The sequence below is a fragment of the Phyllostomus hastatus genome, unplaced genomic scaffold, assembly GCF_019186645.2.
Source record: "Phyllostomus hastatus isolate PE091 unplaced genomic scaffold, TTU_PhHast_1.1 phas_contig_551, whole genome shotgun sequence".
In the NCBI taxonomy this organism is placed as follows: domain Eukaryota; kingdom Metazoa; phylum Chordata; class Mammalia; order Chiroptera; family Phyllostomidae; genus Phyllostomus; species Phyllostomus hastatus.
The window spans coordinates 635,770-648,859 of record NW_025333909.1 but is presented as its reverse complement, the minus strand read 5'-3'; the positions used below and the strand labels follow the sequence as shown (position 1 = coordinate 648,859).

General features: G+C 46.3%; 1 protein-coding gene across 1 annotated transcript; it reads right to left on the bottom strand.

Moving 5' to 3' along the window:
- Nucleotides 1–6,422: 6,422 nt before the first annotated feature.
- On the bottom strand, nt 6,423–11,791 carry SLC7A3 (solute carrier family 7 member 3). Its single transcript, XM_045847466.1, has 12 exons — nt 11,661–11,791; nt 10,241–10,640; nt 9,769–9,927; nt 9,405–9,582; nt 9,096–9,208; nt 8,742–8,964; nt 8,430–8,569; nt 8,225–8,327; nt 7,823–7,989; nt 7,464–7,630; nt 6,779–6,887; nt 6,423–6,642 (listed from the first exon to the last, which is right to left on the bottom strand). Exons 2-12 carry the CDS (start codon nt 10,608–10,610, stop codon nt 6,527–6,529), a joined length of 1,845 nt encoding a protein of 614 aa, XP_045703422.1. The 5' UTR covers nt 10,611–10,640; nt 11,661–11,791; the 3' UTR covers nt 6,423–6,526.
- Between the last annotated feature and the right edge of the window lie 1,299 nt (nt 11,792–13,090).

The following is a 13,090-nucleotide window of genomic DNA, read 5'->3' as shown; positions in this document are numbered from 1 at the left end:
AAACCACTTAAATGTTCACCTACTTAAATGTGGACTAGTTATGCAATTAGGATACATTGGTAACATACAGTGGAATACTAATGCAGCCTTTAAAAACTTTGCTGTGAAAACAATCTAAAGGTATAAAACTTAGGGAAATGCCTATATTCTACCATTGGTTTAAAAAGGAAAAAAGTTAGCAACTATTCCGAAAGATGTAATATAGTGATTTTTAAAAACTCCTAGAATTGTTTCCACCTTGGTATGGAGAGTGACACAAATGGCTATAGGGACCAACTAATCCCACCAATATCCAAATTCAAAGAGAGAGAGAGAGAGAGAGAGAGAGAGAGAGAGAGAGAGAGAAAGGAAAGAAGGAAGGAAGGAAGGAAGGAAATGAAGGTATACAATTGTGTTAAATTACATGCATATTTGAACAAAAATGACTGGAAGAGTATTTACTAAAATGGTAATGATGTTTATCTTTGAGTACTGGGACTTGGGAGAATCTTTACCTTTTTCTTTGTATTCTTTCAGTTTTTCAGCTTCTTACAATAAACACATTTTTATCATTAGGGGGAAAAAAGAAGCTATTTTCATTTTTAAAACTTCCACAGGAAGAGGAAGGATTTTTTTAATCTGATGGGCATGTGTTTCTGGAATAAAATCAACAGCAGAGAGTAGGAGGGAGAGATTTGGAGAACATAAATAAGGGGTTGCTCCTGAGAGCAGAGGCATCTGAGAAAAAAAGGACTTCACGCAGTGTTGAGGGTCTAGTGGAGGTTGATAATCTTTAGTTCATCTGCTCAGCTATGTGATTGCCTCCACCAATCCTGAACCCACAAGGCAAAGTATGGAGATGTCTGGATTCCTCTGGGTTGAGGGACAGTAGTACTCTGGAGTATTGCCTACAGAAGTGAGGGTATTTGCAAGAGGTAATGGTAAGAAATTCAGGAATTAAAGCGGGAAAGTGATCCAGCAAAGATTGGAGGAAAGTGACAGAAAGAGAGAAAATGTATGTGGGCAGGGGAAGAGTGAATTCACGAGGATTCACGAGGATTCACGAGGTCAAGAAATTGTGGCTGTGGGATTATTTGAGCAAGTGAGCTTGGGGAAGCTTGGGAAGTTGCAAAGAACTTGAATTAGTGATTTCAGACATGTACATTCTTACAAGCCTGGGGTGTGACCATGTGACTAAGTAGGTGAGGTGTAATTGATTGAACTAAGTCACAGAACCACTCTCTCCATCACCTATTATAACACTCTCAGCCACACACCTCTTGCCCATCAGTTGCAGGCTCTGGAATTAATGGCCTTCAGGACTCTGAGTGGAATCTATCTTTCCTGCCTTATTTTTGCACTTCACCCCTTCCAAGTCCTAGGCTCTAGGCAAACTTAATCATACACTTTCCCATTTTCTTGCCTTTGCACACAAGGCCCCCTCTTCCTGAAATGCTCCCCCCTTTCTGAAACTACACTTTACCTATCCTTTAGGCCCAGCTTAAAAGCCTTGACCTCCATGAAAAACTTCCCAGAAGTCCCTTGTAATTCTCATAGCACTTCATGCATACTTCTTAGAACACATTCTTTCCTACTTTATGTCTTTATATATATTTGAGCCAATTTTATCTGACTTCTTGAGATTAAGATTAGACCACACCGAAAGCAATTATCTACTCCATCTTCAAGCATAGCGCCCTATAGAGATTATTCATTGTGTTAAATGCCTAAATGTTTCTTTTTTTTTTTTAAGAAAGGGAAGGGAGGGAGAGAGAGAGAGAGAGAGAGAGAGAGAGAAACATCAATGTGCGGTTGCTGGGGTTTATGGCCTGCAACCCAGGCATGTACCCTGGCTGGGAATCGAACCTGGGACACTTTGGTTCCCAGGCCGCGCTCAATCCACTGAGCTATGCCAGCCAGGGCTTAAATGTTTCCAAAGTGTTGTGTATATATAATTATTTTGGGTGGTTCACAACCAAACATTTAACAATTGGATATTTCTTTTAATGTGTAGTAGGAAAATACTTTGTTTTCCATTTATTTTATTAGTAAAATGTTTTGTTTTTAAAATGAATTCATTTGCCGTAGCTGGTGTGGCTCAGTGGATTGAGTGCCAACCTGCAGACTGCAAACAAAGTGGCCAGTTCGATTCCCAGTCAGGGCACATGCCTGGGTTGTGAGCCAGGTTCCCAGTTGGGGGCGTGTGAGAGGCAACCAAGTGATGTATCTCTCACATATCAATGTTTCCCTCCTTCTCATTCTCTCTGCCTTCCCCCTCTCTAAAAAATAAATAAAATAATAAAATAAAATAAAATAATAAAATAAATTAAATAAATTAAAATAAAATAAAATAAAATTTAAAAATAAAATAAAAGTGCATTTAAGCCCTGGCTGGTGTAGCTCAGTGGTGGATTGAGCATGGGCTTGCGAACCAAAAGGTGGCCAGTTTGGTTCCCAGCCCTAGGGCACATGCCTGGGTTGCAGGCCAGGTCCCCTGTGGGGGGTGTGCCAGAGGCAACCACACTGATATTTGTCTCCCTCTCTTTCTCCTTCCCTTCCCCTGTAAATAAATAATTAAAAAAATAAATAAGTGCATTTAAGCTAAACAAAAAATAGTTTAAAAATAGTGCAGGAATTACCCACACAGAATTCATGAAGGTGGTATTAACCTGTGTGAGGCCTGGCAAGCACTGCACTAGATGAAAAAAAAAAAGACTAGAGAAGCAAATCTATATAGAACTACTCCCTCCTTCACAAATGGTTTATTTAAACAGTAGTACCAGGTTTTAGCTGCTCTCTCCTTTGATAATCTTTAAGCGTATAAATACAAGAATTGCCCAGCTTTAAAAACAAAAAACCCTCAACTTCCTCCAGCTGTTGCCCTGAAATGCTCGGTTAAAATCCACGTCCACGTCCTCACCGTCTACTCCACCCACTCGAATATGGCTCCCACCCCCACCATCTGACCAAAACTGCTCTTGAAATGATCCATTACCTACTGACAAAACCAATGAGCCCTTTACTGTCCTATCTTATGTAACGTGGCTCTCCAGGCAGCACTGGGCATTGACTGTATCTGCAAAGTTTTCCTCCTTGGACTTCCACGTCACTGTCTCTTCACCCATTCCTTCTCCATCTCCTGCCGAGTCCTCCTTCTCTATCCCTTCATATTCCCCAATTTTACTCTTGTGATGATTATAAAAGGAATGAAAATATAAGAAAGTTGAAAAGGTGCAGAAGAGAAAACGGAGGTTAAGTTTGTCTATTTTTCGCAGGAAAAAAAAGAGTGAACACATCCTCTTTTGTTCTTCCACACAAATGTTTTGTACCTTGGAGTTTTGATTACATTTTGTTGTTTCTAGTTAAGTGTGTCTTTCAGATCTCTCCATATTACCTCTTTGCACATATGAAGTCCTTTTAGTTTTTTTAAAAGCTGTATAAATATTCCAATGAATCAATGTATTGTAAGTTGTTTAACTACTTCCTTGATGATGTCCATTAGGTAGCTTCCAAGTTTTATGTGATTATAACATTGCAGTAGATACCGATATTGAGGGTTTTTTTTTTTAAGATTTTATTTTCAGAGGGGGGAAGGGAGAGAAACATCAATGTGATTGCCTCACACGCCCCCTACTGGGGACCTGGCCTGCAACCCAGGCTTGTACCCTGACTGGGAATCAAACCAGAGACCTTTTGCTTTGCAGTCTGGTGCTCAATCCACTGAATCACACCAGCCAGGGCCCGATGTTGAGGTTTTTTTTCAAGTCCTATACATGGAATTGACAGATCAAAAGTAATGTTTTTAATTCTTGGGTCATCAAATTACTCTCCACAAGTTGTCAGAATGTGTATCCCCATCATGCATAAGCCTGTCTGTTCACCCTCACTTTTGCCCATGCCTACTTTGAAATTTGTTTTACCAGTTTGTGAAGACCTGAGATCTCAGTCACTCTGATTTGCATTTCTTGAATGTGTGAAGTTGAGTATTTTTCTTACACTTGTTGGCGTTTCATATTCTTTTCCTGAAAACTATTTTACATCCTTTACCCCCTTTTGCTGGCAGATATTCATTTCTTTCTTCCTGATTTGTGAGTGCTTTGTATAAAAGAAATTATGTAATTTGTACTACAATTTATTTCGTTTTGCCCCAAGGCAGGCCCTCACACATCTTCTGTCACATACATTACATACATATACATCATCTGAGTTGATGACTCCAAAACCTAACTCTAACCCAGACTGGCTCCAAGTTCCAACGGGTGATTATATATCTTCACCAATATGAAGTTAAACTCATGTGTGTTTGTGAAGTCGGCGAATACGGAACTAAATTCATCTTCCCCCAAATTCGCTCTTCCTGCTCTTCCTGCCCTGGCTTGAATAACTCACTGGATTGAACGTAGGTCTGCAAACCAAAGCGTCACGGGTTTGATTTCCAATCAGGGCACATGCCTGGGTTGCAGGCCAGGTCCCCAGTAAGGGGCGCGCAAGAGGAAACCACACATTGATATTTCTTTTTCCTTTCCCTTTCTCCCTTTCCCTCCCTCTAAAAATAAAAAATCTTTTTAAAAAGTTACAAATATGCTCTTCCTCTTATGCTCTCTATCTTGGCTAATAATTTAATCACCCAGAAATCTTCTTAATCACCCATTTCTTACTGTGTACATGCAACTGATCCAAAACCCTGAAATACTTTGCCCAAATGACTGCAGCACTCTCCTAACTAAGGACTACTGGGCAATGTCACACTGGTTAAAGTGCACAAGCTGCAGCCAGATAGAACTGGGGTTTGTATCCTGGCCCTGACCATTCCATGTTATGTGATCTAAAACATATCTTACCCACAACCTGTTCCCTCGACTGTAAAAGATAATTATCATGACATCATGCTGTAGTGCCCAATTATCATGCTTCACAGGGTTATTACAAGAACTAAGTGAGATTATATGTATAATATCAGGCATATAATACTCAATAAACGGTAGCTATTATTTCACAGCTCTAGCTTCCTCCACTCTTCCAATCCATCCTCTCTGCAGCCAGACTAAGAAATCCAACCATCCCCTTGCTTGGGATCCTTCAGTGACTCCTCCCTTTACACACACACACACCACACACACCCCTTTTCAAAATAATTCCTTAGTAGGGTATACAAGGCCATTCACATGGTCTGTTACTGTTCACCACAACCCTATACGTGCCACTCTTCAACCACAGTAAGCTATATGCTATATCCTCAAGTACAATATGATTTTTAAAAATATCCTTACCCAAGGATATGTTCCAATTGATTTCAGAGAGAAACATTAATGTGACAGAGAAATATCGGATTGGTCACCTCCCATACTAGTCCTGAGCAGGGATTGAACCCACAACCTAGGTCTGTGCCCTGCCTGGGGATTGAACCAGCAACCTTTTGGTATATGGGAGGGACTATGCTCCAACCAACTCAGACACCCAACTAGGGTAAAACAATGTGCTTTTTCACACTTCCATGGTTTAGGGCACACTTTTCGCTGACAAAGAAGCCCTCCCCCCTCGGTCTACTTCATAAACGTGGATTCAAGATTCAGCTCAAGCATGTCCTTTGTGCTTTTGCAGCACTCAGCACTTATCTCTGCTCTGGTATAAATCATACTGTGTCCTGTTGACCTGCTTGTTTCTCACACTGAACTGTGAATTCCTTGAGGCCAGGGGTATTTTATTCACCCTTATATTCCCAGCACGGGCCCTAGTTATTCTGTAGGAGCGTGGCGTGTTTGTTGAATAGAACGAGTGTTTGGTCTGAGCAGAACTCTGACCTCTCCACTCCCTTACTACTTCTGTAGCAATCCGTGTCTATACACATTTGCAATCCTTTACCAACCCCTACCCATTGTCCACTTTTCCCAGCGGTGCCAAACCCCCAGCCAAAATTTCCGTTGCTCAAGCAGGCACAGGAGCCTGGGACTGGTCCAACTAGAAGGGATAAAACAAAAGATAGTCATCTCCCCGTGGGTCCTGACAAATGCTAGTGCTGAGATTAGAGTCCACCCCAAACCCCGGAGATAAGTGTTGGTCTGTTACTTATTCAGAACCTTACCTGTGGTATAGCAAGGGGAAAACACATGTCAAGGTCATTCCTTTAAAGTGTGACTAGACTGGAAGGCAGCTTACACCACTCTCCTCAAACCCTGATCCAACAAGAAACACACGCAGGCAAGGCACAACAGATACTTATGTGGTGACTGGAGCAAACAAAGTACACTCATCTGGAGCTTTCCACACTGAACAGGCTTCACATCATCTCTAGCAAGCAAAAAAAAAACAAGACATAGTTTCTTTTCCTAGATCCTTTTAATATTCTTGAAAAGCCAATAAGCAGCTACAGGTGCAATGAAAAAGTAGACAAGTTACAAAAAGGAGAAGAGAAACAGCAAAGACACATCCTTCACTCTAAGAAGCAGAGCTCTATTAATAGTGTTCCCCCACCAACACCCTATTGGAGGCCTAGCTCCTGAGTGGTCAGGAGTTCCCTCCATTATTATGTAGGGACACCAGACAGCATTCAGGTACCGCTGAGATCAAAGTCTACAGTTCGGGTCCTAGACTTGAGTGGGGGCTCGTCACTCTTAATCTGTTCCAGGCTGTGCTGGATTCCATAGCCGAAGTAGATAGCAAACCCTAGTGTGGAAAGGCAACTGTGAGGTAAAGAAATAGTGACCTGTGAAGGCTTAATAGGTACCCTGTATGAGACCAAGAGGAAAAGGAGTTGGGATGGGATACCCAAGAGGCCTATTTTTCCCAAGTGGATACCTACCAATCGCCATCCAGACTCCAAATCGAGCCCAGGTGCCAGCTGTCATCTTCATCATGAGATAAATGTTCACAAAGATGCTCATCAGTGGGAGAAAAGGCAAAGCAGGTACCTGGGAACAAAGCAAAATCTTTTTCTTTTTTTTTGTGCACACCACTAGGTGACCTAGAAAGAGATCCCTAATCTACTCAGGCCAGGAGTGGGAGAGTTCAACTCCTACCCAACTGTGTATTTCAGTGCCCACTCATTTAGGGCTATAAGAACACTCAGAATTTGCCCTGGCTGGTGTGGCTCAGTGGACTGAATGCCAGTCTGAGAACCAAAATGTTGCTGGTTTGATTCTCAGTCAGGACACATGTCTGGGTTGCGGGCCAGGTCCCCAGCAGGGGGGCGTGTGAGAGGCAACCGCATGATGATGTTTCTCTTCCTTTCTTCCTCCCCTTCCCCTCTCTCTAAAAATAAGTAAATAGAATCTTTAAAAAAAAGGAATATTCAGAATTTGAGAAAATGGAACTGGAAAGTAACTAAGGAGGAGGGTCAAAGAAGGAGTCTTTGCTCGAGCTATCCCCTGTAGCTTTCCTTTCTTGCCCAATTAAAGAATGCCTATGAACCTTATTAGGCTACAAGGTACCTAAAGTCTATTTTCTTTCAAGACGTGTTGGTAGGGGTAAAGAGAGAGGTCATTTACCTTAAAGTGAAGGGGAGTGGAGCTCTGTGGTTGTCTCCAGATGACCCCAGTGATCCCAATAATGAGCAGCAGCAGCAGCACGACCGCTGCGATCCACACCGGATCTCCAGAAAACAGCGGAACTGACCACTGGGCCAACACCAGGCAAAGGACACTCAGCAACATAGCTTCAAGAGTCAAGGTGGGAAACATCAAAACCAACTCTTGCGACCAACACATGAAGACATTAGGCACCCCATTCCAAGACGAGTCACCCTCTCTCTCTAGTTCTTCCTCAGCCAATGCCACACACTCTTCTCCCTACATCATGCTAACCCCAGCTGCCCTCCCCCCTTCCAGAGGAAAATCCCACTGCTCACCTAGCAGTGAGGAACAAACATAGACAACTTGGCCTGAGAGTGGAGTAGGGGTGGAGTGGTGCGGACAAAATAGTGCCTCTAAGGTCAGCCTTTGGGTTTCATGTGTCGTCTCCTCCTGCAACTCCATTTCATCTTCCTCAATCCTTGTCTCCTGTCCAGGCTGATACCTGAGGCAAGGGAAAGAAGAACAGATCTTGACCATTTTAAGACCTCTCAGGCAGCTTAACCTTCCCAAGTCACCATGAAGGGCAGCTCTTTTTGACAGGTGGGGTTAGGGTTCTCCATATTCCTCAAGGAGAGTCAGGGTAATGAAGGCAGAGGAAGGAGGAGGAGCAGATCCTGGTCACTGTCCCTCCGAGACTAAGAACCCAAATCGCAGTATGTGGAGGAAGGGAATCTCACCTGAGAATGAGAACACAGATAGACACCAGAGAGTAAGCAAGCAGGGTCCCAATCGACATCAGGTCCACGAGATCGGCGAGCTCAAAGAGGAATGCCATTAATGCTGAAATGGATGGGAAGAAACCAAAAACATGAGAAAAGGGAAGGGCAAAGTTAAGGGAGTTGGTGAAACAACTAGGGGAAAGGCAAAAAAACGATTTTTCACCTGCAATAATGCCAGAGACTGCAGTGGCTACAATGGGGGTGCGTGTGCCGCTGTGGATCCGGGCAAGGAAACGGAACAGGAGGCCATCTTCCGCCATCGCGTAGATCACCCGAGGCATGGGAAACATAGAGCCCAAGAGGCTGGAGAGAAGAAGGTCCAGAGTGGCATGAGTTGGCTGCCATTTCTCTCCCCAAGCCTGTGAGGTTAAGGAGTCTCCACCTTCTCCTCACGGCCCTTTTAAGGGGTATTCTGTAGTACTGAATGCTATAACCTGAAACTGACAGCAGGGGACGACACACATTTGACACTGACCTGGTAGAAAGGGCACAGAGGGATCCAATAGCCACAACATAGCGGGCAGGGGCCCATCCAACATGGAGAAATGCCTCAGGCAAGGGACTCTCAGGTTGAAGCTGATAGTAAGGCATCATTAGCGTGAGCGCCGAAGAAACACCAAAATATGCCAAAAAGCAGACGGACAGTGAGATCACAATGCCCAGGGGGATGGAACGCTCGGGATTCTTGGCCTCTTCCCCTGCAGGAAGGGGCACAATGTTCTAAGTCAGTAAAGCAGGCTCACTCCTCCACTTCCCCCAATCTGCAGGCAGCTTGAGCACACACTGTGCCCCAGCCCCAGCCCCAGACGGAAGGGAATGGCCCCGTTACCAGTGGTAGCAATGCAGTCGAAACCAACAAAGGCATAAAAACAGGTAGCCGCTCCACGGAGAATCCCCTCGATGCCAAAAGGCACAAATCCTCCAGTGCCCAGAGGACCTAAGCTAAAGTAGAAAGGATGGAAAATATAAGGGTGTCCAACCAACTCTGTACCTTTTCCCTGATGCCAAACTACTTAGGTCTGCAAGGTCTAGGCTCCCATTCCTCCCACTCCCAACCCAGAATCCCTTAGCATGGATGCCCCCTGCTCCCCCTATCATGTTCCCAGCTCTGCATCTCCGGAGGGTGAAATCTCCTAACCTGCGAGTATCATTGAGTCCACTTATGGTAAATTCGTAGTCCTCTTCTGTGAGCTTCCAGTTGTGCAGGTCCCCCTTAATGAAGCCAGAGATGATGACGAAACCAAGAACCAAAAGGTTCACCACTGTAAACACTTTGGTAACGAAGGCCGACTCACTAGCCCCCAGAGCCAGCAATCCTGGGGGAAAGAAGCATTCGGAATTCTCTAAGAAAGTCCTCAGTCCACATTTTGTTCCCTCTCCTCTAGGTGCAGACTGTTCCTTCCCAGCATTTTTTCAGACCATTCTCACCTGCGCCCAAGCCCTTCTCAGCTCTAGTCCCTCCTAGCCCCACCCCCATCATTGTCCCCTTCCTTGGCCCTCACCAGTGAGCAACAACACAAGGCCCAAAGCAAAAAAGTCTGGATAGTCTGCGAGGACATGGGGAAAATGCAGTGAGATGGTCCCCTGCAGCGTCTGAGAGATGCGGTTCCCGATCAGGTTGTCAAAAGCTAAGCTCCAGGCCCGGGCCACACTGGCAGTACCTGGTGGAGCAGAGAGAAACATGAGGTCAAGTTTCCTCCCCCCTCCCCGCCCTCCCCCATAGCAGTCCCATAAGAATCCTTGCTGTTCTCACCTACAGTTACTTTTTAAAAACCAAAACTAGTCAATCTAAGAAAACCAGGTGAAAGGTTAAGTAGAACGCACAATTTCTCCACACCTTGAACCCTCCCAGCCCACTAGCAACCACACACATTTAGGGTATTCCTGTGAGTGACTTCGCCATTCCACCCAGACTTCCTGACTCGAAAGCCCCTTCATTGGCTGTGCGGTTTCCTCCCTGCCCCAACATCTCACCGATGACATACGAGAGGATGAGGTTCCAGCCAGTGGTGAAGGCCCAGAGTTCACCCACAGTGACATAGCTGTAGAGATATGCAGAACCAGACCGGGGAACCCGGGCACCAAACTCTGCATAGCACAGCCCAGCCAACACAGAAGAAAGAGCGGCCACCAAAAAGCAGATCACAATGGATGGTCCTGCTTTATCTTTGGCCACCTCGCCAGCCAGGACATACACGCCTGCACCCAATGTGCTGCCCACACCCAGGGCCACTAAATCCAGAGTGCTCAGGCATCTGGAAAGGCGAGTCTCAGCCATGTCTGGCTCCAGTGTACGTCTGCGTGTCAGCTTATGACCAAATCTGCGAAGTTTCTGCAATGGCATTCTAGCTGAGATTGAAGAGGATGCTAGGATCTGGTGAAAAACAAGACAAAAGCTCTTAAGTAGGGCTCAATGTCCCCAGGCTTTAGGAATGAATTACAATAGCCACTCACCAAGCACCGGTGCTGGGGCGCGGCGGGGGGCGGGGGGGGCGGGGGGGGATGGGGCGAAGGCTATCGAAGAAACAAAGGCAAGTCACTTCTCTATTCCTCAGTTTCCTCCCACACAGGTGGAATAATAAGACCTCACAGGTCTTTGGAAGGGCTAATTTCAGAAAAGGCATATGAAAGCCCCTTATACTAAGTACAGTGGCCTGGCACCTTGTAGATGCTCCTCAACATTAGCCTCCTATTTCTCTGGTGGGGAAACTATGGGGTTTATCCTAGACCCCAACCCAGGAACCATGGAGCTCAATATGTCTGTCTCCTGCCCTGTAGATTCTTGGGAATTAAACAGACCTTGACTCAGGAGGGGCAGCAACTCGGGGAAGAAGCTCAATACCTATGATCCTTCTCCGTGCTCGCCCCCAGGGCTAGCCAATAGGTGTGGTTCCTACACAGCCCGGAGGGAGGAGGAAATGACCAGGACTGCATATCAAAAGTGAGCAGAGCCTCAATCCATCCCTCCTAACCAAGCCCACACCGCGGAACTGCGTGGCCATGGCTCAGGGGAGTAAGCAAATGTTCCCCCATTTCCTCCCGCCCGGCTAGGTTGACCAGCAAGCATCAACAGTGGGGCGGGGCTTCCACATCTAATGACTTGGAGATGCGCCTTGAGAGGGGTTCATGGGGAGCCCGAAATTGCTCACACCAGAGAGAAGGGGCTCCGTTCTAGGCCCCCCGACTCACCTCCCAAATTCTTATGCCCTCATCTAGAAATGGTCTGGGGCTGAGGTGGAGATGGGAGCTTTGGCTCCCGGGGCCGGGGTCTCGCCAGCAACAGGTCACAGCCGCGTTGATGCAACTGCAAGCCTCGGTTGCAGAGAATCCTAGGTATACCCGGACCCTCTCCGTCCCCCTCCGACGCACGTGTCTGCCCCCCGACAAGGCTTACCAGGGAGTGGTTAGTCTTGGGTTGGCTTCAGCGAGGCTGAGTTAAGCTGAGTTGGTTTGGAGATGCCGACTTCGCTTGCTCAGGCTTCAAAGCTGCTGCTTGGGGTCGTTGCGCGCCAAGCGCCCCTTATATACACCCAGAGGCGGGGCCGGTAACGTCATGGAATCCCGCCCCCAACCCTCCTCCCTACACACAACACACACACACGCACGCACACACACTCCTCCGCTATGCAAAAGGGATTGCGTGGGGCCTGAGACTGTTTCCCACTTGCAAACAGCAAGACTAGCAGGGCCAGGAGAGAGGAATGGGGGAGGGCAGCCTTTCCTCCTCGCTTACCTCCAAGCAGGACAATGAGAGGCTTCCAGGGCAGAGACCCCCTGGGGTTTTCTACCTTTGTGCCTTGATAGTCGGAGTCAGCGGTTGGCGGGGTGGGGGAGGGGATAGAGGTGGAGAGGAAACCACACCGCAGTCTCTCCCTCTCACCAACTCTCTCTCCCTCGGTCTTCCTTAGCTCTAGTTTCTACACGAGGTTTCTGCACCCCTAATTTTTTTTCCAAGGATCAGATTATGGACAGCCAGCTGACACCGACCCCTCAGCTCTCACCCTTAATGTATAGTTGGCATACAATATGTGGGTGTTTTTAACAGTCAGCAAGAGAATGGAAGATGATGTTTTCAACCACCACCTGTATGCATAGCTAATCCTATCTAGGTTTCTAGGTCCCAGTCTCGCCATAGTGTATCTCCAGCTACCTCTAAAATGTTAAACTCTTAAGTATGAAGTTCTAACAATATTAAAATATTGGAGGAAGGAGAGAACTCATTTAATTCCATTTTACTGGTGAGTAAGCTGAGGCTCAGAGGCATGACTTGCTTGACATCACACTCTAAGTATTTGATCATGACCACCCTGATGAAACCTGGCGGGCTAACGTCAATGCCTGCGTCAGAAAAGTGCCATACCTTCTTCAAATGCGGGAGAGCAGGAGGTGTGGCCACAGGCAAAGCCAAACAGGCAGAAGCAGTAGCATGGAGGCAGGCCCTTTTAGGCTAGGAGTTTCTGGAACACAGAAGAGGAGCTGAAGAATCAAAAAAATGATCACACCTGGTGTCACACTCATATCAGTTCTTAGTCAGAATGGAGCCACAAGGGTTGTGAAGGAGTGCTTCTCCCCCAGCAAAACATCTCAGGGGGGTAAGGATACACCCGAGTATCCTTGTTTCCTTTAAAGAATCCATTATGGAGGGGGAAGGGGATAATGAGGGGGGAAGCAGGGAGGGATTTTAGGAACAAGTACAAAGGACACATGGACAAAACCAAGGAGGGGTGAAAACAGGGGAGGGAGGTGAGGATGGCTGGGGTGGGGGGGGGGAGTGGTGAGGGGGGAAAGGCAGATAACTGTACTTGAACAATAATAAAATAAAAA